Genomic DNA, 26,590 nt, shown 5'->3' with positions numbered 1-26,590 from the left:
CTAGTGTAATAGTCGCTTTTCTCCTTCCTTTGTGAGGTGTTTTGCTGATTACTCATCCGTTTCTCTTGTAACCCCTTCTATTATTCTAATAAAGTTTAGTTTTAAATAAAAAAAAGATATGACATAGAATAAGGTGCTTGTTCGTTAGTACAAACTTCAATTTCTGATTGCTATCTGAGCATGGGTTTCACATCCCAAACTCACAATCGAACATGTGTAATTTATCAACAATTATGAAAGTCTGAAGTAATTTCTTTCGGATATATATTTTTTCAATTCAAATAAATGGAGTTGTGATACACGTTATTTAGAATCAATGGACACAACGAAAATAGGATTATGTTTAAGGAATCCATGTAACAGCTATAACTAATCAAATATGGGAAACCACGCATGGGCATGGGCGAAATTGAAGAATATAATCATGGACCTCTGGTCTGCTTTCGTAACTTAAATCTTTTATTAATATAATATTGTTTCCTATCAATTTTATTTTTGAAGAATATAGTCTTTGGATTATATAATTTGAACGAGATCAAGGATCTTCCTGATCTTGTTTAGTCTGGCATGAGAGATGATTAAAAATGAAGATGTGGTGGCGTCTTCTCTCTTCTTAACCCTATACTCTATAAAAAATAACGAGTATTAAACAAGATTAGGCCTTTTTCTGAGATACCCGTCTGGACGAATATCTGAACCTTTTCCAAATTTAAAATAATCTCAAACCCAAAATTATCATGATTTATTAAATTTGATGTTTATAAAGTTAATAAAGAAAAATAATACTTCAGGCCGTTTCTTTATAAATGAAGCATATGTAAAATTAGTACACTTTTATGTCCTTGTTAAGTGACATTTCTATTTATTTTTCTTTGTCAGCTATTTTATCTTGTTTGTAGTTTGTTAAATTATTTGAAAACATGTGAGTGTGATGCTTACTTTTTAAGATGCTATGCCAGAGATCAAATCATATCTGAAAACATATGCATTTATTCTTTCTTGTAAGTATGAAGCCATCTGATGGTATCTGATTCACTTTACAGTTAGCTGCTACTCCTGTTTATGTCTCATGCCTTTCTTAAAACATGATATATAGATCTTCTCTGGAAGTTTGAGATCTCCGAGCTTGTATATTTCTTGGAAAGAGGTAGAAACCAAGTTATTCATCCTCAATGTGGTGAGTGCTTTAATTGGTCTTTCAGATTTCATTATTTATAGTTATCTAAGCACCTCCTACACGGCTTTGCATGACCAGATGTTTCTGTTTCTTTATAAGTTCTTCTGCTCTGATATTTTCCTGTTCAGATTTTTTAATTTGAGCTCCTTTTTTCCCCTTTTTCCTTTTAGGTTTCCGAGGTTGTTCTTAATGAGGGACAGCATTTTGATACGTCCATTATCATGCAACTAGTGACAATTTTGTCTGACAAGACATCTTCTGACCTCAAGGGATTTATGTGCCTTGTATGCTTTCTATTCTTGTTTTGATATTGTTTATAAATGTTAGCCAAGTGACTGAAAAGAATGAAATATGAGGCAAGGTTTTAGGAAACGTTAATGGCATAAATTTATTGTTTAACTACTGTGTCCTTTGAATGCTTTCTTTTGTAGATATACAAATCACTTGCAGATGTTATTGGTTCCTATGCCAAGTGGTTGACGGCATCTCAAACAAACAGCAGATTATTGTTGTAAGTTATTCCTTTCCTGCTCTATTCCTCAGAAACATAGAATTTTAGAAGTGATCCTGTTTTTTGAGAAGTATAGTATGCTTATACAACAGAGAATTTTAGGTTTCAATTATGTATTATCCCACAATTGGCTTTGATTTGCTACTATTCATTTGGCATTGCTCTCACGAAATATCTCTGGTTGACCTGCTATTTTCAGATTGTTTCTTGCTACTGGGATTCTTCAATCATTTTGTTCAAGTGCTTGTGTTTATGCTTTGCGCAAACTCTGTGAAGAAGCGGCTTTCATGATGTGCGAACCTTCCAATTTGGATCTCTTAATTTGGATAGTAGAGGTTGGTTTACTTAAAACATAAGCTAATGCATGCAGGCACCCTATGGAACTACCTCTCATGTGAGCCGCCCCATATGTGTGTATACGTCTTTTGTCCTAACTGTTCACAGAATATGGGCTATAGGGATTGGAAGAGAAGCAGTTGCCTTTGGACGATGAGGATGAAGTAGTGAGTGCCATTGCTCTGATATTTTGCTCTGTCCCTGACAAGAAGCTGATGAATAATTTGTTGGCTGAACTTGTTTCTCCTTTTCATTTAGCTGTTGGAAAACTTGTAAGCCTGTTTTTTGAATTTTTTTTAATATAATTGAGATCATGTAATTTTCTTTCCATATATCAGAAACTCCTCGAAGTTCATATGCATTTAGTTTTATGACTTTTACTTGCTATTTTCTTAACAGTTGAGCATTGATAGGATTATAACCCAGACATCTTAGTTGTCTTTCGATTTTATTAGTTGTCTTCCATGTTTACTTGTGATTTAGCTAACTCATCATATACTGTTGGAGATTACAACTATTCATCATAGATGTATGTCGAGTAGTTAGGATTTGATAGGCTTAATTTTAAACTAAGATCCTATATTATTGGTATGATAGGATATTTCCTAGATTTAATAGGATTTGATTTTATTTCTTTGATCTATATAAAGTGTACTAATTCATGACTTTAAGGTACGAAAAATAAGAGAATTTGTTTCTCCTAAAATGTATGCATGTTGTCTTCCATATCATTCTATATGGTATCTAAGCACTAGGTTGGGATCTACTTGTTCCAGTAGTGAAGGCGCCGGTTCAAGCAGTGACAGTGGTGGAACCCAATCGCATGTCACTCCCCCAGATTCTTCCTTTCAAACAACGATTCTCAAATTGAATGGGAAGAATTAAGTCCGGCTTGTTATTGATGGAAAAGGCAAATTGGGGTTCATGAACGGCGAAGTGAAAGTGGGTTCGACTGACCCGAGATACAAGCAGTAGCGTTCCGAGAATTCATTGGTCAGGCCATGGTTGATCAACTCTATGGAGCCAGCAAACATTAAACCATTCATGTTCTTACCCACAGCTCAGGAGGTTTGGGAGACAGTATGAGAAACTTACTCCGATTCTAAAAATTGCTCTCAATTGTACGAGCTAAATACTCGTGTATGGCAGATGCAACAAGGCAACAAAGATGTCACAACTTATTATAACAAGTTGATAGTTCTATGGCAGGAATTGGACCTCCTCGATGTAGATGAGTTGGAGAATAGCAAGGACTATACATGATACAAGGCGAACCTGGATTGACACAGGATGTTTGTCTTTCTTGCGGGATTAAATAAGGATCTAGATGAGGTTTGAGGCCTTGTACTTGGGTGAAAATCTCTGCCTAGCCTTCGGGAGGTGTTTTCTGAGGTCCGGCATGAAGAAACTCGACGACAAGTGATGCTGAAACATTCTGAACCCACCATGGAGTCTAAAGGTTCGGCCCTTGTGAGTCGAGAGACGGTTCTGAAGGTAGACCATTTTTAGAAGTACAAAAAGCCATGGCACACTATAGAAACATGCTGGAGAATACATAGGAAACCAGCTGATCTTGAGAAAATTTTTGGCAACAACATATCGAATACTGGTGGTCGAGCTCTTCAAGTTGGTGGTGAAGATTCTGGAATGCCCTCATCCTCCTCGGATTCCCTCCCCTTCACAAAGGATCGATTTGAGCAACTATTCCAATTGTTTAATTCTTGACGTGATAAATCCAAGCCCTCGTGTTCCTTGGCCCAAAAAGGTATTTTTCCTTGTGCAAATATTGCACATTTTATCGCTAACAGTGTCTGGATTCAGGAGCAACAAATCATATGACCGGATCATCACAATTTTTCTCCTCGTATATCCCGTGTACAGGAAACCAAAAAGTTAAAATTGTTGATGGCTCTGTTGCAGGGAAAGGAACTGTTGTTATTTCCCCTTCTTTGACTCTTACAAATGTGTTACACGTTCCCCCTCTATCGTATATCTTTTGTCAATCAACAAACTCATTGTTGATCTTAAGTGTCGAGTCATATTTTTGTCTTCTCATTGTGAATTTCGAGATTTGGCCTCGGGGACGATGATTGGCAATTCTAGACAAGATGGTGGCCTTTACTCTCTTACTGCCGAATCCTTCCTTGGCAGACGTGATCCAGACAAGCGTCAACTCTATTTCTTACTTGAGTGTCGATGATATTTTATTAAGGCATAGTTGGTTAGGTCATTCGAACTTTATTTATTTGAATAGATTGTTTCCCAAGTTGTTTATCAATAAATATTTCAACTTTGCATTGTAAATATTGTGAGTTAGCCAAATATCATCTGTCTAATTTTTTCTCTCAACCTTATAGAAGATCCACACCATTTACAATGATTCATAGTGACATTTGGGGCCCATGCAAAGTAAAAACAATTACTGATAAACGGTGGTTTGTGTCTTTCATTGATGATAATTCACGTCTGACTTGGGTTTTCCTTTTAAAAGATAAGTATGATGCAAAAGTCTCATTTAAAAAAAATTCCAAACGATTCAGACTCAATTTCACACTAGGATCAAAAATTTTCGGGGTGATAATAGGCAAACAATATACTTGGAAAGTTTTTTCAAGAGCAAGAAATCATTCAACAAAGCTCTTGTTACCATATACCTCAACAAAATGGTGTGGTTGAACGGAAAAACATACATCTCCTTGAAGTTGCTCGAGCAATTATTTTTTAAACGAAAGTGCCCAAGTATCTTTGGGGAGAAACAGTTTTAACAGCCACGTATTTGATTAATAGACTAACATCCAGGATCTTGAATTTCCAATACCCCATGAATAATTTTACTAAAATCCCTCTGAAAATATTTGTTAATCTAGTATTTGTTCATAACTTTGATCCTGGTATTTCGAAACTAGACCCAAAGACACGGAAGTGTATATTTGTTGGTTATCATGCAAACCAACGGGGGTACAAGTGTTTTGACCCTGCTACCATTTTTTTTATTTCCATGGATGTAATATTTGTTGAAGGCAAGTCCTTCTACGCTCCACATCTTCTGGGGGAGTTCAGAGATAGTGAATATGACCACTTAACCGAATCTGATTTTAATATAGAACTGGGAAACTATCAAATTTCAAATTTTAATCAATCCGACATTACAGTGGAGACATGTGAGCAAAGAAAGGGGGGAGACCTTGTCATTCAACAATGCCATGATTCAACTCGTGGGCTTGATCTTGAAACTTAGAATGATGCCTCGACCACTCTTGAAAACAACATTGATCTTCCCATTGCCCTGAGAAAAAGGTACTCGATCATGCACAAAACACCCAATCCCAACTTTGTCTCTTTTAAAAAATTGTCATCCTCCTATTGTTCGTTTGTCTCTTAGTTAGATGCCATTAGTATTCCTAATAGTGTAGAAGAGGCTCTAGAGATCCCTGAATGGAGAGAGGCAATTTATAAGGAGATGAGAGCTCTGGAAAAAAAACTATATCTCGGAGAAGGCTGATCTACCAATTGGGAAATCTGTTATAGGGTGTAAGTGGGTATTTTCCCCAAAATACAATTCTGATGGATCTCTGGAACGGTATAAAGCACAGTTGGTTGCCAAAAGCTTCACCCAAACACATGGAGTTGACCACATTAAAACTTTTTCTCCAGCGGCCAAACTCAATACAGTTCGAGTTATTCTCTTTGTTGCTGCTAACCTTGAATGACCACTAAATCAACTAGATGTGAAGAACGCCTTTTTAAATGGTGAACTAGAAGAAGAAGTGTACATGGAACCAACACCTGGATTTACCGATCAGTTTAAACCAAAGATGTGCAGGCTAAAGAAATCACCTTATGGACTGAAACAGTCTCCCAGAGCATGGTTTGAAAGGTTCGCAAAGTTGCGAGAAGCCAAAGCTACTGTCAAGGACATTCTGATCTTACTCTATTTACAAAAAGTCCAATAATTGAAAGATTTCAATGCTAATTGTCTATGCTGATGATATAATATTGACTTGTGATGATATAGAAGAGACAAACAAGTTAAAGAAGAGCTTGGCAAGAGAGCTTGAAATGAAGGACCTAGGGCAATTGAAGTATTTCTTTGGAATGGAGGTAGCAAGGTCAAAAAGGGGAATCACAGTGTCCCAAAGAAAATATATTTTTGATCTCCTGAAGGACACATAGATGACTGAATGCAAACTATCAGATTCTCCTATAGAATCCAATAAGAAGCTATGAGATATCAACAATGGTGCTCCAATGGATACAGGAAGATATCAAAGATTGGTGATTTATATGTCTCACACACACTTGAACATTGCCTTCACAAAAAGTATGGTGAGCCAATTTATGCACTCGTCGTGTGTAGAACACCTTGAAGTTGTATATCGAATTCTTAGATATATAAAGGGAACTCCGGGGAAGGAATTGCTCTTTGAAAAAACTGAGAAACGAGAAGTTGAATGAAGTATATACAGATGCTGATTGTGCAGGATCAGTCACTGATTAAGATCAACATCTGATTATTGCACATTTGTGTGGGCAACTTGGTAACATGGAGAAGCAAAAAACAAGGAATAGTTTCAAGAAGCAACGCAGAGGCAAAATTCAGATCTATCACAAGGAGTATGTGAAGTATTGTGGCTTAAACGAGTCATGAAGGATCTAGAAATGATTCTTGTGACAACAAAGCAGCCATTATCATTGTTAACAATCCAGTTCTTCATGAGAGAAATAAGCATATCGAAATTGACAAGCATTTCATAAAAAAGAAACTTGAAGACAAGTTATCTGTATTCCATTTGTTCCAAGCCTATTACAAGTTGCAGATATCCTAACTAAGGGCTTATTGAAACAAACCTTTGAAGAACAAGTGAGCAAGTTGGATATGATGGATTTTTATCACCAACTTGAGGAGGAGTGTCGATTAGATAAGATTTGATTGGCTTAATTTAAACTAGGATCCTATATTATTGGTATGATAGGATATTTCCCAGATTTATTGGGATTTGATTTTATTCCTTTGATCTATATAAAGTGTACTAATTCATGACTTAAGGTATGAAAAATAAGAGAATTTATTTCTCCTCAAATGTCTGCCATATTATTCTATAATGTAAATTTCTCTGTATCCTTTATTCAGCTTTTGTTCTCCATGGAAATTCTAGCTGTGATTATTATTCTTTTCATATTGATTTGATTGGGATTTGTTGTATTGATGAGTTGACACGATAAGTGAGATTTCAATCTACTCTGAATGCGTGAGATTTCAATCTACTCATATCATTCAGAGTGTGGGGACATATGCTTGTTAAGTTGCATCCTCAGCAGTGACAGAGAGTGGCTTGGTTCATTTTAAGTGTTGCAACAAGTTGGCTCAATGGCTTCCAAGCTAAAATTACCTGCGGACTCTCGAAATTACCCTGTTTTTCACGCCTTTCAACTGAAAACCTCGAAGTCACCCTGTTTTCCACGCCTCTCGACTGAAAACAGCAAAGGGTTTGAAGCTGAACCACAATTGCCCAATGATGTTGAAGCATAATCGGATGCTTCACATGTGCCAAAACAAGTCTTGGCCCCATGGATGGTGCAAAAAGGTGAGGACGGAATCAACCAAGTTATGATTTGGTCGGAAGGTAGACCAAAAGAAGAAGCTGCCTGGTAAGATGAGAGTGAAATTGTCATGCAATTCCAGAATTTAGCCATCGGGACAAGGTTTAAGTTGAGGGGGAAGGATCCAGTCCAGGTCCATGAACAGTTGGAATGACCTCACCAGCCCAAGAGAAAGGCCCAATCTACAAATTTTAATAGAGAAGTCCCTGAGTTCACATGGAAAATTAAGGGCAATGTTTGGTTACACGGGGAGCAGGAAGGAATAAAAGGGGGGAGTGAGGGATGATAGAGATTATAAGAAATTTTGTTGCTTTGAGAGCTAACTTAGATAGGGGCATTGAGGAGACTCGTTTTCTTATTGTCATTTGAGTGCTCGCACTGTACCGTAATCCCAAAACTCTTAAAAAATTTAATATAGTGAATCGTTCATTTATTAGACACAAGAGTGCTGAGTTGATTGATTCTCTATTTTTTGTTTTTATTTCTGTGTGAATTCTTGCTGCTGTAGTACAGTACTTCTGTGCAAATCCTATAACCTCGTAACCCTTCACCACATCGACAGCTTCTCTCTAAACTCACTTAAGTTAAACGACTGAATTATGGACACTGGTCTCGCTTAGTGATTTTTGTGACAGCTTATCTCTAAACTCACTTAAGTTAAACGACTGAATTATGGATGATTTTTGTGAGGCAGAATCAGTAGGATTTCATCTTTGCACAGAAAGTGAATTATGGTTGTATACTCTGCTGTGTGGATGTTTACTAATCATCCCTTCCTTTCCCCAATAAGATCATTCTTTTGTAGTTTATATAGCAATTTATGCTATTTTCCCTCTATGAAGAAACTACCCAATCAGTATTAGAACTATCATTATTAGATGTCATTTTCGTTTTCCAATGCTCGTAAATGTAAACTTACTGAACAATTTAAAATTTGATTCAGATTGATGAAGGCCATGGACTGTTTTCGAGGAAAAATCCATCTACTTATACTGAATTAATCAGCTCTGCCAGAAGAGGGCTATATAGGTTTGATCTCTCTTTGTTTATATTTGTTCTTGGGTTTGCATTTTGTTGCTTTTTGCTTACCCTATGAGTTATTGTGAGGTGGCGACTTAAATATTTGGAATTGTGAATTCTCTGTTGGGGACTATTTTGTGAGTGAAAGATCTGGATTGACTGTGTGTGCTTTTAGTGCTTCTGTGGAGTCGTTCAACGTAGTTCAATTCTTATGTGCACAATTCCTACCTCAGTGCCGACCACCGGTTCCTTTTAGTTGTTTGATGTGCTTCTGTTTTGGGGTTTCACAACATAGTTTTGTTGCCTAGAGTTATGTTGTGCCCTTGTAGAGATTTCAGAATATATTATGCTCCTCTTACCTTAATCACTGACTGATTTATTACAGGATTGGAACTGTATTTAAACATTTTGGAACAAGGTTATCTACTGATCTTGGTCCAGATGGGTCTCTCGTTGCTTTGCTTGAGGTGTTCTGGCCGATGCTCGAGAAGATCTTTATGTCAGAACATGTTGAGAACGCGAGTTTGTCTGCAGCTGCCTGCAGGGCCCTTGCACATGCAATTCAGGCATCAGGTTCCATGATTTATCCTGGTAGAACCAGGTGTCAAACTAAAAACCTTTTGTGAATCTCAACCTCATGATGGTCATTGCTCAGGAAACCCTAGTCCACAATTGATTGCCTATTTCTCTCCATGCATTAATATGTGCTGATGTATAGAAGATGAAAAGATAGCTTCTTTAAGAACATTGAAAACAAAATATTGGAGCGAAAGATTGAGTCTTTGATTCCTAAAAAATCCTTACCTTTTGTTGCCTTTAGTAGTTAATGGCTCTGTTTTTCCTCAGAAAACCATTTTATACCAGGCGGTCCTTCGTTTTCCTTGCTTGTATTGTGCTTTTACTCACTTCTTGGTGTTTTGAAACTTAGGTTTCTCTGCCAACTGACAGTATTATTGCTTGCTTGATCACCCAAGAGTTGGTTCTTCGCAGGTCAGCACTTCGTGACACTCTTGCCAAGGGTCCTCGATTGTCTGTCAACGAATTTCATGTCATTCCAAAGTCATGAATGCTACTTGAGAACAGGTGCAACTTTACGATAATTGTCTTGGTGTTTTCAATTCAAAATCATATTGAAGATGCACATTTTTTCTTGTTTGAAACATGTTCAGATGACTGAATTCTGCATAGATTAAGTTATTTTTTTGAAAATTCATTTGGTGCTGATATAGTTTCTTGGATCAAATTTCCATGTCCAACTTTGGCGCAAGTATCACCTAGGAAGAAAAGATATACCCAACCTTATTTGTTAAGATGTTTTAAACCTGCTTTCAGCTGCAAGTTGCTAACAATTTTAGGGTGCGCTCATTTTTTATAAGTGCTAGTAAATTATGCATACGTGTGTGTAAAATTATAGATGTTTTAAATTTTATTAAATTATTAATTTTATGTTTAATTTAATAATAATTGATAGAAATGAGTGAGGGGTCATACCGCAATTTAATAAGGGTAACATTGAAGTAAGTTACAATGGCAGTTTTGAGGGAAAAAAATGGTGTAAGGACAATTTGGAAAATAAAAGATGGTGTCCTTTAGATTCATTTGTCTATTATGTACACAACTTTCGCAAAGTTCATCCTAGCTCTTTCAACTCAAATTTTGTTCCTGAAATTATTTTCGCTGCTGATGGGTTGTGAATGTGAGTGAAGCCAAGTTTGTTTATTTAATCAATTACTGAAAAAGTTGTTCTTTGGCTTTTCTTGATATACTCAAGAAATCACCAAAGTTTGTCTGCCATTTTTTTTTCAGTTTCTTTTGAAACATCGGTTAATTTGGTTACCGATCGAAATAACCGATTTTTATTTTGATTGTTTTGTATTAAGGAAAATTTCGGTCGGTTGGTTTGGTTTGTTCGGTTTAAGGAAAAATTCGATCGATTTGGTTTGTTAAAAAAAATTGGTTTATTCGGTTTTTGACAATTCGGTTTGGCAGGTAACCGAATGGTCACCTCCAGTATCGGAGAGGGCCATGTTTAGAGGAGGGATCCACCGTCAGAATTGTCAACTATGGGCTGTAGAAAATCATAGCCCGTGTAGTTTTCTCCCTCCACAGCCCACTGACCCACTCAGTGAGACCCATATCTCTCAATCCATCATGTGCAATAGCGCAGGATGCATCACTTTATATGGGGCTTTCTTTTTAACCCGCCAGAACCTTGAACTTATCGCCTTGTCCGGAGCTTCCTTTATAACCTATCGGAACCCATTGATAGTGGGTTCCTTCTCACCGATGAATGTCTTCCGTCTGCATCTAACTGTAACCCTTGGATTTTGCTCAATAAAGTGTTCGGTGGAGCACTTACATTCGATCGGATCTAACACAACAGATCTAGGTAAATTCACTGTCCTTAGAATCTGTTTCTTCTCATCCAATCCACGTCTAAGATCCTCGGTTTTTTTTTCCTCCTGCAACCTGTTCGAGGTCAGTGCATTCGACTTCTCCTAACCCCTTCTCTGATCCCTCATAACCTTGCAACTGCTCTTTGATAAGCGAACTGCTCTTCTCGACAACTTGTTTTTTTGTTTTCTCTTCCACATTGTCAAGCATCTGGATATCGAGCTTCTCTCCAACTTCTACCCCTTTTCCCGCCAAAGTTGCCACTCTAGCCACCTCTTGAAGTCTACCCATTCCTTCACTGAATTGCTGATCGATTTCACTGACTGGCTGATTGATCGCATGATTTTGTATGGTCAGCTCTATCGAATTCATATCCTCTTCTAATTTCAGCACTTTTTCTCCAATCAGTCAACCCTCACATCAAAATCTGTGGTCGCCATCTTCTTCCCCCCTAAGAAATCCGGCAGGTCGGACCACTGTTACGACCACAATTTACTAACTGAATTTAAATTGCAAAAGAGAAGAACAAATCACTCCCAGAGATGAATTCTGTACAAATCCCTAGCTAGCAGCTCGTATTTTCTGTATCAAATTTATTTTGCAAAAGATAGACCCAACACTTTCCGGCAGGTCATCAATAAAAGTAATAAACAGCCGTTTGTTGGTGAGAGATTGAACACGTGAGGGACCCCAAATGTCACCATGAATCAACACAGCATGCAGGTGCTGAAAAAATATAATTCCTGCCATAGCTTAGTCAAGGAATTAAAATATCGAGTCATGTCGAGATCACCTTGTCAGAGATTGCGCGCTCTATTTCGTAGCTCTAACATTTGAGATCAATTGTCCAGATCTGAATATGCTAGATTCACAGCATTCCAGATTCCTTTGGCGGTTGTGGAGAACAGATACATTTCTCAAATCTTGTCTTCCATGGAGTGTGTATTAGCCTAGCCATCACCGTCAAGTTCTGAGCATCCCAATCTGAGTACAAGGGATTATCAATTTTTGTCTAGGTGATGGAACAATCAAGATATCCCATCTTTCCCGTAGCATGAATTATCTATTGAGTGGATCGCGACCATTGAAGAAGAGTATAATATATAGGAATATGTAAATATTCAGAAAATAAGGATATTGTATATCTTCTATTATTTTCTACTATCTGTTTCCTAAAATTAGGGATTGATCTGGGATAAATAATTATCATTGAAGGACTCCTAGTGTGTTTTTGTATCTCAATTATTCATTCAAGAAAGTAATGAAATAAAAAAAGTGGAGTTTTTCCTGGTCTCTATGTCATATGCTTCCTCGAGTCTGCGTGTGGAGCCCTTTTAAAATTAAGTACCATTTTTTTGTCTCTTCCTGTGTATAATAAAATAGAGATTGTTCTTAATCTGCCCTAGAAGTATTACAGGCTTCTCATTATTTAATCAATATTTCTTCATTGTTTTAGCTGTTGTAGTATTTATTTCCTATCCCGTACATGGTCTTGTTGGATATTGCACTGCGATTGTCTCATTCGTCTTTCTTAGTCATCTGTTACTCATTCTCTCTTTCTTTCGACGTCATTATTTTTTTCAGCTTCTGTTGTTGTTGAGGAATTTGGCAGTAAGGAGGAATATGGACCCTTGTTCGTTCGTACTTTTGAAAGATTTACGGGTTCAACGTCAATAATGGCATTTACTTCTTCATATATATGTGATCAAGAGCCTGATCTTGTTGAAGCTTACGCAAGTTTTGCATCTTCATTTCTGCGTTGCTGTCCAAAGGTGGCATTTCATCCTGTTTTCGAGATGTTTTCTATCATCTATCACTGCCACGTAAACAACTGTTATCATTGTCCTGCTGCACTAGTCATATGTAGATTTTGTTTCTTTTTCCTACTTGCCACTTTTCCTATTTAATTTGTATGTGAACAACTAATGCGAACTTTAATGTACATTTCAGGAAGTATTAGCTGCCTCTGGTTCTCTTTTTGAGGTGTCCTTGCAGAAGGCGGGTATATGTTGTACAGCTGTGCATCGTGGTGCAGCACTATCAGCAATGTCATACATATCCTGTAAGGCCTAAATTTTTTCCCGTATTTCTAATTGTTGACGCAGTCTAGAGAAATCTTAGGCTAATTGTTAGAATAATTGCAATAGTTTAGGTCTAGAGAAATCTTAGGCTAGAATAATTGCAATAGTTTAGGTCTAGAGAAATCTTAGGCTAATTGTTAGAGTGATTGCAATATTTTAGGATGTGATTAATTAGTTTTATTCTTTCCTTTTTTATCTCTTGTAACCTACAATATAAATAGATAAGTCTGTATCTTAATTTTTTTTTTATGAATGAATCAAAAATTATCATCTCCTGTTCTAGTGCTTTTATGGTATCAGAGCAATAAAAGCCTTTTTTGAATATTTTTTCATCTATGGAAAAATCAGAGATGCAACCTGTTCTCAGTGCCTCTGATAACTCCCTTCCATTCCAAATTACCAGCTTTAAACTCAGTGGCCGGAACTACTTACAGTGGTCTCGTTCCGTCCAACTCATTATCCGCGGGAAAGGACGATTTGGATACCTTGATGGTTCCATTTCGACACCAAACCAATCTGATCCTTCGTTTGCAGCGTGGGATATTCAGAATTCCATGGTTATGGCCTGGCTTCTTCACTCTATGGACGACTCCATTGCAGAGATCTACCTCCATTACCCAACAGCAAAGGCTATTTGGGACGCTGTTGCCTTAGCCTACTCAGATCTTGAAGACTCGAATCAGATGTTCGACCTCCGGACTCGCTCTCGTAATCTGCGACAAGACGATGGTACTGTAACTCAGTACTTCGTTTCGCTAACAAAACTGTGGCAAGAACTCGATCTCTTCACTCAACCTGAGTGGACCGATGCTGCCAACCGTGAGATCTACCAAAAATTGCTCGCCAAAGAAAGAACCTATGACTTCCTCACCGGCCTACATCCATCCCTGGATGATGCTCGTGGACGGATTCTGAGTATCAAGCCATTACCGAGCCTTGATACCATTTTCTCCGAAGTCCGTCGAGAAGAACAGAGGAAAGGAATTATGCTCGGTGAAGCTACCATACCCGTTGCCACCAATCATGATGCCTCTGCCATGGCCGCTCGAGGATCCCGCAAACCGCAGCTGTGGTGTGAACATTGCAACCGACCTCATCATACTAAAGCCACATGTTGGAAGCTCCACGGCAAGCCAGCTGACTGGGTGCCACGCAGCCAGCGTAACGCCGAGTCCACCAAGCCAGCCGTACCGGTGAAAGTCGACAACAACACACCATCATCCGCTGCAACATTCTCTCAAGCACAACTCAATCAACTTGGCCAGTTCCTTTCCACCTCGACTTCACTGATGGCGCACGGTACTTCTTCCTCTGTTACCGACCCTGGTAACTCTGGTGAGTGTTGGATTATTGATTCAGGTGCATCCGAACACATGTCCGGAGTTCGCACCCTTTTCTCATCATATCAACCATGCCAAAGATCTAGATCAGTAACTTTGGCAGATGGTTCAATTTCTCATGTTCTTGGTATTGGCACTGTTTCGTTGAGTCCCCGTATGATATTACAGAATGTCTTGTTTGTCCCTCAATTGACTTACAACTTGCTGTCGATCAGCAAACTCACCCTTGACTCCGATTGTATTGCCAATTTTTCACCTAAGTTGTGTATTTTTCAGGATCGGGCCTCGGGGAAGACGATTGGGCGTGCTGCTGAGGTGTCGGGTTTATATCACTTTCTACGAGCTGATTCTACTGTTCGGTGCTGCCAAGTGGTCCATGATTCTACAAAAAAATTTTGGTTCTAGGCGAGGAAGTAGGATCGGGAGCATAATTATGAGGGGAGATGAGAATTGGATTCGGAGTAGGGGGATAGAACGATTGCGATTCAAGAAATGTGACATCCCGTGAAATAAAATATTTTCTTTTGGATGGAGAATAACATCGATAACCCTTTTGTGTAGAAGAATAACCAACAAACATACATTTGTGGCTACGGGATACACGTAGACCTATGGTATCGACTACCTAGAGACATTTGCACCAGTAGCCAAAATCAACACTATCCGAGTGTTGCTTTCTCTCGCAGCAAACTTGGATTGGCCACTTCACCAACTCGATGTCAAGAACGCGTTTCTCAACGGCGATCTCGTTGAGGAGGTGTACATGGATCTACCACCCGGTTTTCACAATCAGGGAAGTAACGACAAGGTTTGCCGGCTAAAGAAAGCTCTCTACGGTTTGAAACAGTCTCCGAAAGCTTGGTTCGACAGATTTTCCACCACTGTTCATCTTCTCGGGTACAAACAGGCTCATTGTGATCATACATTGTTCTATCATCGGGTCAAGGATAAGATTGCTATTCTTATTGTATATGTTGATGATATTATAATCACCGGGAATGACGTGGCTGAAATAGAGCGAATTAAGAAGAAATTGGCCACTTCTTTTGAAATGAAAGACCTCGGTCACTTGAGATACTTTCTCGGAATGGAGGTAGCTAGAAGCAAGGCTGGAATCTGTGTTTCACAGCGACAGTACGTCATTAACTTACTCAATGATACCGGATTGATGGGTTGTAGACCGGCCGATACCCCCATGGATCCTAACATCAAACTCGAGGCCAAACCAGATGATACACCTGTCGACAGGGGGAGATTTCAACGGTTAGTCGGCAGATTGATATACCTCTCGCACACCCGGCCGGATATTTCCTTCCCCGTGAGTTGCATTAGTCAATTTATGCACTCACCATACCAATGTCATCTTGATGCTGCAATCAGGATATTACGGTACTTAAAGGGCACTCCGGGCCGTGGTCTCATGTTCAGAAAGCAAGAAAAGAGGTGTGTTGAAGTCTTTGTTGATGCCGATTGGGCTGGATGCCCAAATGATCGACGCTCCACGTCTGGTTATTGCTCCTTTGTCTTTGGAAATCTGGTTACTTGGCGCAGCAAGAAGCAATCAGTTGTTGCACGAAGTAGCGCGGAGGCAGAACTTCGATCAGCGGCTCTTGGAATTTGTGAAGCTCTTTGGATCAAACTGTTATTGGAAGAACTGAAAATAGAGAAAAAGAGCCCTATGCTTATCCTATGCGACAACAAAGCTGCCATAGCTATTACTCACAACCCGGTTCACCATGATCGTACCAAACACGTTGAAATTGATCGGCATTTCATAAAGGAGAAGATTGATAAGGGGATACTTGAAGTGTCCTATATTCCTACGTCGCAACAAACTGCTGATATCTTAACAAAGGCTTTGTTCAAGCCTATGTTCGAAAGACTGATTGACAAGCTTGGGATGTACAACATTTACCATCCAGCTTGAGGGGGAGTGTTGACGCAGTCTAGAGAAATCTTAGGCTAATTGTTAGAATAATTGCAATAGTTTAGGTCTAGAGAAATCTTAGGCTAGAATAATTGCAATAGTTTAGGTCTAGAGAAATCTTAGGCTAATTGTTAGAGTGATTGCAATATTTTAGGATGTGATTAATTAGTTTTATTCTTTCCTTTTTTATCTCTTGTAACCTACAATATAAATAGATAAGTCTGTATCTTAATTTTTTTTTATGAATTAATCAAAAATTATCATCTCATGTTCTAGTGCTTTTACTAATTATGTTTCTTGAGTTTCTTCGCGGTACCTCGGCTGAAGAAGGCCGATAAAAGTACCTGCGCCCTCAGTCAAGATAGATCAGAATCTGCAACCATCACAGTCTTCTATGTAAAAACCCGTTTACTCTAAATTTTTATCACTCTGTCTTCATTGGGTCATACGCTTCAGTTTTAGTAGATTCCTAGTGGATCATTTTTAGCAGTTCAATCCTTCAAATATATGCTTCTGAGACAGAAGTAAGTCCATTCTCATACTGTGCCAAAGTGAAGGGCCCTGGGCCCCGACATTCATTTTATTGAATTTTATCCTACTTTTGTTCTTTGGCTTCATATAAAATTGACTTAAATGATGCTACTGTATAACTCAATCACTAACTTATTTGTGAGCATTTCAGGCTTCTTGGAGGTTGGACTTATGTTTTTGCTGGAACCTATGGCTCTGACGCCAGAAAGATCTGTGCAAGATATGGTGGTAAGGGTCATATCAATCAATGGAGAGGGTCTTGTCTCAAATCTGGTGTATGCTCTACTTGGTGTTTCTGCAATGTCAAGGGTAAACACGGCATCCTAAATTCTTGATGTTGATACATGCGGTTCAGGGTTCGTTGTTTAGAGTTACCCACCTAAACTCCCCTATCTCTTGTTCATGTAGATGATGCTATATTCAAATTGATTTTCACGTGTCACTTGAACATCTACAGAAAACCATTGACCTTATTAGCAACTTTGCTAGGTTAACAAGTAAGCTATCTTGCACGCGTCATAGAAACTGTAGCTTTCGTTCCAATGCCTTTATGTTTTGAGGCACCACTGTTGTCACCAAAGGATGTTTAGGATGCCCACAACTTCTCTGAAAAGATGAAGCTGAACTGAGAAACTATATAATGTGTTGGGTCGATTTTGTATGTGCAACTTGTTGCAGGTTCATAAATCCACAACAATCTTTCAGCAATTCGCTGCAATGTGCAGTTTAAGTGAAAGAACAAAGTGGAATTCTATTCTTCACTGGAAATATTTCCAGGGATGGCTACACTCTGCTGTTAGTATTCTCTCTCTCTAACATTGTGTTGCTTATTTTTGATCTGCTGGTTAAAGTTTTGAAACTGCTTTGAGAATGTAGTATGTTTATCAATCAACTTTAATACTTTCCTCATTGAATTAGTTCCTTCTTAGTTGCAGTGTGCTCATTCAAGTTACTAGCCCAGATCTTAGCTCAGTCAAGGTGTTTTAGTTAATGTGACTTTCTCCATTACGTTGGAGGGCCCAAGAAGCCTCTGTTCTTTAACCGTAAAATATTGTGAACGAGAACTGGTGGAAAATCAAACAAAAAAGGAAATATAAACCATAAACAACTGAAGTTGGATATAGCAAAATGGTCGTAACTTGCCATCATAATGAGTTTGTAAGCTGATCTATAGAAAAATACGAGGACAGTTGCACCTTTCTATTGTCTGGGAATATTTCTTGAATAACATTCTAGGGTACAAAGCACATCACAAAATAGTTTTGGTATTTACATTTCTAACTTGAGCTCTTCAAGGGCCATATGCTGATGTGCTCATATTGTAATTATTCTCCCATAATACAGACCCTAAGGAAACACCCGGAATGTCTAGAAATTCAAATAGAAGTTGTGACTGGGCATGAAGAATCAATTGATTTAACTCAAATGTTTTTAGTCATAGTCAAAGACCTAGATGAAACATTAAACCATCGAATAAAACAACATGGTATGTAGAATTTTTCTTTTGGGGGACGACCTTTTGACTGGTAGAAAGGCACAATACTTTCTCATCGTTAAGATTACATGTTACTAAACAGGATATTGCTTGATTCTGATTTTATGAATTTGGTTTTCATCATGGGGGTTATCTTCATGTTCTTTCATAAATGACTTTGTTTGCTAGTTACAAACCATTTTAAGATGTGAGTAGTTTAGAATCAGTTTGCACTTTTTGGTTGCTAGTTTTGATCTGTTTTGACATTTTAGTTGCAGACGGTGCCGGCTGAGTACCTGAAACAAGGTGAACTTGAATCTTTAATTCCAATTTGGATGAAGGCCTTCCAGGCTGCAGCATCAGATTATCTTGTGAGCAGGCGAAGTGGAGAAATTAGCCATGGGCACATGCAAGGGAAAGGGTGCAGACTTTTAAAGCGACTAATAAGAGAATTCGCTGATAATCATCGTTATATTCCAAATTTGACTTGATATTTTTAGTTATTTGACGTCAACCACTGCATTTAACCAGCAGCCTGAACAGGATTCTGCGATCAAGTTTGATTTATACCAGGTCTGGTGGATACTGCAATCTCTCATCGTGGGTCAAATTATTGAGGTTGATCCTCACCGCAAACTGGCTAAAAGCTGGCGCAGCTTTGTACATAATCACGGTTGTAGCTTAAGTTAATCAATTTTGTATTATATGGTTAGTGTGTACACTAAACAAGGTACATTAAAAGAAATGAAGTAGAATACCTAGGATCTTTTACGTGGAAAGCATGGATGACGTGTTGGAACATGGATTTATTTTTGTTGGTAAATGGAGAAAGATATGCAAGACACGTTTTAATATAGAGAGGGGGAAGTAGAGTTAATAAACAAAGAAGTTGGAAGAGATTCAGGAATAGACTCTGGTTAATTAAACCAAATAAATAAATAAATAAATAAATATATATATATATATATAGGCTGTCCCCATTCTATTCGTGGTGTATTATTGAAAACGGTGTGCGCTCGGACCGGCCAACTTATGAAATAATTATACTTCGTGCTACTATTATTAATAATAATTTATGAGAATATGATAACGAATAATCTCTTCACAACTGGGAACATTATTGATAGAGCGAGTTATCTATGTGGTAAGTGGTAAATGAAGGTACAAACGAGGATCCAGTGACTTGGATGCGAAATTAATCTAAGCTAAAATGCTGTTAGATTCTAATGCAGCCTTCGCTCTGCCACGATAAGCTTATGGTAACCACAGAACCCATTCCAAACTATTAACTGCTCGCTCATTTGGTAAGAATGATGAATTAGTATGAGCAATTTTACTGTATATTCATTTTTTAGCATTGCAACTGGTAATTTTGGAATTGTATGATTCCGGATTAAATCAAAATTGACACGGAAAGTTTTGTCTTTCTTTTGACTCTTTTACTCTGAATACCATTTCTTTATGGTTTTATTTTGAACTTCTAACACGCTTTGTTAGATAACAATCAACATTTATATGAAAATATGTAAAAAAAGAAAAAAAATCAATTACAAAGTAGTTGTTTCTTTAATAGCATAAAATCCGGAACATCTATGTGTAGTGTCAACGGATTGGCAAGATTAGAATCTGAGTGAGATTTAACTTATATTTCTTTGTTCGAACAAGAAAACCGAGTGCGAAAGGCAAAGGAATCATTGAGGCAAGTTGGCAGTAAGAGACAATTCTTCTTCTTCTTCTTCTACTTCCCAACTGGGCTAATACTAATTTACAACCCAATAATAAAAATGAGACACAGCGAAGCACAGCTTATAATAACCTTCTTCTACCTCAATTTCATTTGTGTATAATTGTCTGGTTTGGTGGAGTTTGCTGCCTTGTCGGCGGCAGGTCGCTTTCCGTGTCCGCCCGCTGTCTCTTTCTTAATCCTAATTATGCCATGACCGTGTCTTAAAGTTGTAATTCACAAATGAAACCATGCTTCAATGGTCCAACCATATTGCGTTTCAAGATTCATGATTTAATCACCATCCATGAGTTTACTATCAAATTTTCATGCTGGTCTAATTTTTTCTTGGACCGGAAAATACAATGTGGATGGGAATGTTTATGATTTCTCCTGATCTGAAAACTGTTTTTCTTTCACCGTTCACTTACAACTGAACTTTCCAAGGGATCTTTCCTCTGCAAAACCAGGTACAGGTTCCCGCATCCTCTGGTCTTTTTTTTTTTTGACCTTTTTCTTACTTGGTGGTTGTTTCTCCTCAATTTTGCTTTCTTGCTTGGTTGAACGCTGATTCTGCTGTTGCTTTGCTTGCCATTTCATTTCTCAATGACCAATCTTGTTTCAATTCCCATCACCATGATCGTTAGTCAACAATCTTGACTTGATTTGCATAAATAATGTTGGAAGTACTATGTGCCTCTGGATTGTTTCCTTAGAATTAATTTTTACAGTCTTGTCTTTTCTTTAAAACAATCTTCTTTAAAAAAGAGAAACATGATAACGATGTCCTACCATCTCTGCCTGATGTTATTAAGGTATAATATCATCTTCATTCTTATTCTAGTGCATGCATTCCTCGATTGTTTATATTCTTGCAATTGTATCTAGGTAAAACCCCGACCAGAAGCAAAGAAATCCTTGTGATTGCCTCAGTGCAACCTGATTCACATTATCTCCAGATTAGAATCCTTTATCTTAGATCTTTTTTTTATGTATACTCTTAATTTCAGGTTCCATGTCCAAATTATAATCTCAATAAAACCGCCTAACACTGAGCTGGATCCCAGTTTAAATGTCAAGGACTCTTGCAGCAATTTTAGGAGGCGCTGCAGGAGCCGTGGCATTGGTGGGAATACTGCTAATAATTTTGTGGTACTGCTTGTTACATGGTAGTGGCGTTTCAAGAACATCTGAGACAGGCTCTTCTGATCCATCTGTTCAAGGTAACTTTTGCATTCTGATCCATCTGTTCACAGCAACTTAGGATTCATTGTAAACGGTCAGACAATAAAATCCTAAGTGCTATGCAGTTGGAAGAGCTACTGGAATTGAGTTTACTTTGCGAGATGCTAGACGCTTCGAGATTGAGGAATTGTTATTGGCAACAAGAAACTTCAGTGATAAAAGTTTGATAGGACAAGGAAAGTTTGGGGAGGTTTATAAAGGCTTGCTCCATGATGGGATGCTTGTAGCAATAAAAAGACGACCTGGACGCCCTACTCAGGAGTTCATTGATGAGGTATCTTTTTATTTTCAAAATAATGTGAATTAATTCAGTGCTATATCATTTAATAGACATGTTTAATATACAACCTGGAAGTGGAATCTTATTTTCGAAATTATCAACCTTTTTCACTTCTTTTGGCTTTTGGATTGCAAGGGTAGTTGAGATGAGGGATACAGTAACTTTCTTCCCACCCCGTATTGGCGACAATGCTGTACATAAAATTTAAGATTCTAAATAATCTGATGCATTTTTTGAACATTGATAAGTATCTTTATCTTAGAGTTTTATTCTTTTTCTCACCTTGATTCTTCATCAAGATTTTTGTGATTTCTCTTTCAAAATTATTTTTTATATGTCCTTTTGTCGCACTTTTAGGATTTTCCCTTCTTGAAAATAATGTGCACACACACATTGTTCGTAACTTGTTGAACATATCAGAACTCTATTCCTGACACGTGCATGTTGTAAAGCTGGATTTCTCGTGTCATACGTAGACGTAATGCCTATTAATTTTTAAGACATTTTTCTGAGTTCCATCCTTAGATGATTATGGGATACATTTTCTCGTCAGGTCCGATATATAGCATCTATTCAACATCGAAATCTGGTCACTTTATTAGGCTATTGCCAGGAAAGTGATCTGCAGATTCTTATCTACGAGTACATACCCAACGGAAGTGTATCTATTCACCTGTACGGTAATTGACCTCATCCTCCCTACCCTTATCTCTCAATATTGGGGTATCTGTGCACATATACACGTGCAAGTAAATTTAACTTTAAAAATCCAGCTACTTTTTCTACAGAAATCATGTCTCTGCTGGATAACCATAAAATTATTCACCAGTCGTTTGGTGATTTATTTGCCAGTCATTTGATCCATCCATCTGTTTGTTATTAAAAAATATATATTTTTCAAATAGGTCTAATCTTTTCTTGGACTGGAAAATACAATGTGAATTGTATTGTGTCAGATTTCCCCAGATCTGAAAACTATTTTCTTTCGCTGAACACTTACAACTGAACTTGGTTCTAAGGTATCTTTCCTCTGCAAAACCAGGTCTGGGTTCCCTACATCCTCTGGTCTTCTTTTTTTTTTTTTACTTTTTCATACTTCGTCATCGTTTCTCCTTCGTATTAGCTTATTTCCTTGATTGAACCCTGATTGTGCTGCTGCTTTGCTTGCTGTTTTATTTCAATTCCCACCATTTTTTCATTATCTTCTTCTGCATTCCTTTCAACTATTTTATTCCCTCGATAATTTCCAAAACTTGTATCCTCTTGCTTTTCTTTCTCCAGCTCTGCTCTTTCGTTTCCCTTATTTGATTACTTTTACTTCTTTAACAAAGAGTTTTTTTTTTGTATCTTGGATTCCCCAACTCTTCTTTGACAGGTGCTGGCCAGGTTTCACAGGAGAAGCTTGAGTTCAAGCACAGGCTATCGATAGCTCTGGGGGCAGCTAAAGGTGATCCTCTGCAAAATCAGTGAGCATTTTTGGCTTTCCTTGTAGCGTATATTTTGTTTCACCATAGAAATGTAGCAATATCAATGATGAGAAACGACAAATATTGAGGTTCCAAAAAACTGTAGTTGGTCTCTGTAGCATTGAACATTAATGCTTTAGAACGTGCAGCTCACACATCCTTTAAAACCGTATGCAGGTTTAGCTCATCTCCACTCTCTCAGTCCTAGATTAATACACAAGGATTTCAAAACACTTAATGTACTTGTGGATGAGAATTTCATTGCTAAAGTAGCAGATGCGGGGTTACTCAATTTTCTTGGACGATTTGATAGTGCGGGCCCATCATCTGAAGTTGCAGCTGATGAGATTTTCCTTGCTCCTGAGTAATGCACATGCATTTAGTGATTTATTTGTATAACTCCTCGGAAAGTCATTAGCCATAATTTCATTTATTTGTACAGGGTTAAGGAGTTCGGTCGATTTTCTGAGAAAAGTGATGTTTACAGTTTCGGGGTTTTTCTTTTGGAGTTATTGAGCGGGCAGGTGGCCAAGGACTTGCTAACTTCAGATGTCATGGTTGAATGGGTGTGTTTCTTTTGGATTTTCTTTAAAAATGGTATAATAGTTATGTAAGGAAGGATATATTATTTATTTGTCAGGTGCAAAATCATCAGGATTGTGGCACCACATCTACTATGATTGATCATCGATTGGGTAATAGCTTTACGAAGGAAGGAGTGGAAGAGTTCATAAATTTGATAGTAAACTGTGTGAACCCTTCAAGCGAGAGGCGTCCTGCGATGAGCAATGTGGTCGCAGAACTTGATCGAATTCTTGAGAAAGAAATGAGCTTGACAACAATCATGGGGGAAGGAACTCCAGTTGTCACCCTCGGGAGCCAGCTTTTTAGGGCTTCCAAATAATAAATTTATATAAACAAAATTTATGCTTGTTTTTTTGTCCTGCTTTGTGGTATTACCATATTATTTATTTGTGTGTATTCGTGTGTGTGTGTGTGTGTGTGTAACATCAAGAGCAAGAGCTGATCCAGGTTTTTGATAATTGTATAAAAACAAAGTGTAATTTTTTTTAAATTTAAATTTTTTACCCGTAACCGTGTTTAAGAATCTTTTTGCACAGAGATTTGTCTTTGATAGTTTTATAGTGAGAGTGGATCACATGGTTGGATTCATTGTTTTCACACCACACATCTATGCAAAATATATAATTGCAATGGAAGTGCGTATTTGTTATATGCATAAAGTCTTGATGGTTTTGTTCTTTGTGAAATTGGATTAATTTTTATTTAATGTTAGATAATTTGGTACTCGTGAATTATGATATTTTCTTTCCAATAATATCATGTGTCGGACTTGAAAGGAATTGTTGTTCATAAACGTACAGGAAATTAAAATATTATAATGTGTGTATCAGAAGTTAGTGTTGTGCTCTGGTGTTGTTAACACGAGTACACAACATGCAGCGGAAATTAAGTATTAACACACAAATATAACTTTAATAAATAAACACCAGTTTTAAATTATGCACAAGTACGAATACTTGTGCGAGCCTCATGGCAAAAAATTCACTAGAAAAATTATGTAAATCGTTTACATCAAAACAATACTAGTGAGAAAACAAAACCAAATTCTTTGATACTCCAAGGAATTAAAAATGCATCAAAATAAATCACATAAAAACTAGATGCATAAAATAAAAAGGCGTGTTGCTTAAAACCAAACGAATACACTCTTCGATCAACACTCTGCGTCAGTGTTGTTCTTGAGTGTTGGCAACACCAATCAGCAACACGGTATATGTGAATCAATCACACAAAATCTTCAATAAGAAAATCTTCAATATCTGAACTCTCTGTGTGTTCCGAAAAATCCAGCAGCTCTCATACGCTGTAAAGTGATCAACCGATCACAAAAAAACGTCTCATCAAAATAGGCTCGGCTTTTGTATTTTTCTTCTATGTATGCGCTCATCTGCCGACCTCACGAAAGAGTCACACCAAAAGACTCACACGAAAAGCTTCAAACGAAAAAGACTCTCTTCTCTAACTCTCTCCTCTCCACTCTTCATGCGGCCGTGAAGTTGAAGTTATATATAACATTTGCTTGACCTAGAAAAAGAGTCCTAGAAAATATGGAAATAAGATTTGATTAGATATTAAACTCTTTTAAACAAAGATAAAATATATTAGATATAAAAGTAATATTAAAAACAAATCTTATAATATCTAGAGATAAATCAACCACGATCTTATCACCTAGAAAAAAATCAAACAAATTTTATAATTTAGAAATAAATCAAGGAATATCTTATAGTTTAGAAAGGCAAAATCTTAAATTGATAATATCAATTTAGAAAAAATAAATAAGGAATAAAATATTCCTTTCAATCTCTCCTTTTTTGCCTTTCTGGACAAAACATCCAAAAATGATAATCTTGGTAAGCATCGCAATCAGTTAAGCTCCCCCTGCATTAGAGTGTGTCTCCCCCTGAGTCAAAGTTCATCTCCCCCTGAATTAAACATGTTAGAGCACTGGTGTTGTTGACAGTGTTGTCAACACCATCATTAGAACACCTGAAAACATAAGGAGACATACGAAAGAAAAATTCAATAATCACGCAAACAGATATAAGAGAGACCCAAAAACAACATTACAGACAGAACATAAGTATTCATCCTTTATCTTCTTATGTATCATTTTTGGTTCTCCTACTCCCCTTTTTTGGCCAGAATGTAAGCCAACTTCCAAAAGCACCATCTACTCAGCCACTTGTAGAATATGAGAGAAAATTATAGAGCTATATCAGGAGTTATGTACAAAAACGCACAAAGAAATCACGAGAGTAAAAAAAATTTCAAGGGTAAATGAGAACAAGCAAAAGTAATTACCAAAATCAAACAGTAAAATTGATTCAAACTCGTGTTACGACGATTTCAAAAGAATATCCAGTAAAACCCATGTCGATTATAACTCACTGACACAAGTATACACATAAATTCAAAATCTAAGTAATCAAGGTTTTTATCAAATGTCATAGGTCAACACTGATATGCCACTGCACATGATGAATTCACGAAACAAAAATCAATATGCATGTCCTAAATATGCCTCCAATATGATGAATTATCAAAATGTCAGGTAGTATATAAACTGTGTTGTGTCAGAACTTGGTGTTGGCAACACCTCCTGACAACACCACTGAGTTTTATTCAAACTTCCATAAAATTTTATTTTGATTCAGAAATGGTAGCTCCCACACTAGAAGAACGGTCTTCAATGGACTCCCCTAGGTAGCTTTTTCTATTACTATTTTTACTTAGAAGTGGTAGCTCCCACACTAGAAGAACGGTCTTCAATGGACTCCTCTAGGTAGCTTTTTCCATTTTCTTCTAAACAATTTTTTTCATTTACCTCTTTTCTGTTTTTCTCTTTATGCTCACATTTTTCAAGTCACTTTTTCACATTAGACAAGATCACGATTTC

The 26,590-nt window shown here is 37.4% G+C and overlaps 2 protein-coding genes and 1 long non-coding RNA gene across 9 annotated transcripts in view; all 3 read left to right on the top strand.

The window, feature by feature from the left end:
* Positions 1 to 19,097, top strand: part of LOC142549917 (transportin MOS14) — a 52,183-nt gene extending 33,086 nt beyond the window's left edge. For 3 of the 7 annotated variants that reach the window (XM_075659150.1, XM_075659152.1, XM_075659154.1), the window contains exons 12-24: positions 1,097 to 1,177; positions 1,348 to 1,461; positions 1,609 to 1,688; positions 1,888 to 2,023; positions 2,147 to 2,296; positions 8,569 to 8,654; positions 9,031 to 9,218; positions 9,636 to 9,728; positions 12,624 to 12,811; positions 12,990 to 13,101; positions 17,070 to 17,227; positions 17,597 to 17,713; positions 18,665 to 19,097. In XM_075659150.1, the coding sequence (XP_075515265.1) occupies positions 1,097 to 1,177; positions 1,348 to 1,461; positions 1,609 to 1,688; positions 1,888 to 2,023; positions 2,147 to 2,296; positions 8,569 to 8,654; positions 9,031 to 9,218; positions 9,636 to 9,728; positions 12,624 to 12,811; positions 12,990 to 13,101; positions 17,070 to 17,227; positions 17,597 to 17,713; positions 18,665 to 18,883 (1,722 nt within the window). In that variant the 3' untranslated portion in view covers positions 18,884 to 19,097. Of the gene's footprint in view, positions 1 to 1,096; positions 1,178 to 1,347; positions 1,462 to 1,608; positions 1,689 to 1,887; positions 2,024 to 2,146; positions 2,297 to 8,568; positions 8,655 to 9,030; positions 9,219 to 9,635; positions 9,729 to 12,623; positions 12,812 to 12,989; positions 13,102 to 17,069; positions 17,228 to 17,326; positions 17,714 to 18,664 lie in introns of those variants that run through there. The other 4 variants (XR_012821279.1, XR_012821281.1, XR_012821280.1 and 1 more) reach the window with 4 other exon arrangements.
* LOC142549919 (uncharacterized) lies at positions 3,663 to 4,864 on the top strand. Its single transcript, XR_012821282.1, has 2 exons — positions 3,663 to 3,789; positions 3,906 to 4,864. It is a non-coding gene; the product is annotated as an uncharacterized LOC142549919 (long non-coding RNA).
* Positions 19,098 to 20,008: 911 nt separating the features above from the next.
* LOC142549915 (proline-rich receptor-like protein kinase PERK1) lies at positions 20,009 to 24,201 on the top strand. The gene is made up of 8 exons (XM_075659149.1): positions 20,009 to 20,585; positions 21,126 to 21,338; positions 21,426 to 21,634; positions 22,194 to 22,320; positions 23,016 to 23,087; positions 23,284 to 23,470; positions 23,549 to 23,672; positions 23,747 to 24,201. Exons 2-8 carry the CDS (start codon positions 21,188 to 21,190, stop codon positions 24,008 to 24,010), a joined length of 1,134 nt encoding a protein of 377 aa, XP_075515264.1. The 5' UTR covers positions 20,009 to 20,585; positions 21,126 to 21,187; the 3' UTR covers positions 24,011 to 24,201.
* The last annotated feature ends 2,389 nt before the right edge of the window (positions 24,202 to 26,590 follow it).

Source organism: Primulina tabacum, chromosome 6 (assembly GCF_025594145.1).
Source record: "Primulina tabacum isolate GXHZ01 chromosome 6, ASM2559414v2, whole genome shotgun sequence".
Lineage (NCBI taxonomy): Eukaryota > Viridiplantae > Streptophyta > Magnoliopsida > Lamiales > Gesneriaceae > Primulina > Primulina tabacum.
Note: the sequence above shows the minus strand (reverse complement) of the source record. Positions and strands in the feature narration are given on the sequence as shown.

What these genes read in the sequence shown, in the direction of transcription:
- LOC142549915 (XM_075659149.1), top strand. Translation starts at nt 21,188, where the DNA reads ATGTCAAGGACTCTTGCAGCAATTTTAGGAGGCGCTGCAGGAGCCGTG. An exon ending in CTCAGGAGTTCATTGATGAG is followed by an intron (nt 21,635 to 22,193) that starts GTATCTTTTTAT and finishes TTTTCTCGTCAG; the next exon opens with GTCCGATATATAGCATCTAT. An exon ending in GAGATTTTCCTTGCTCCTGA is followed by an intron (nt 23,471 to 23,548) that starts GTAATGCACATG and finishes TTATTTGTACAG; the next exon opens with GGTTAAGGAGTTCGGTCGAT.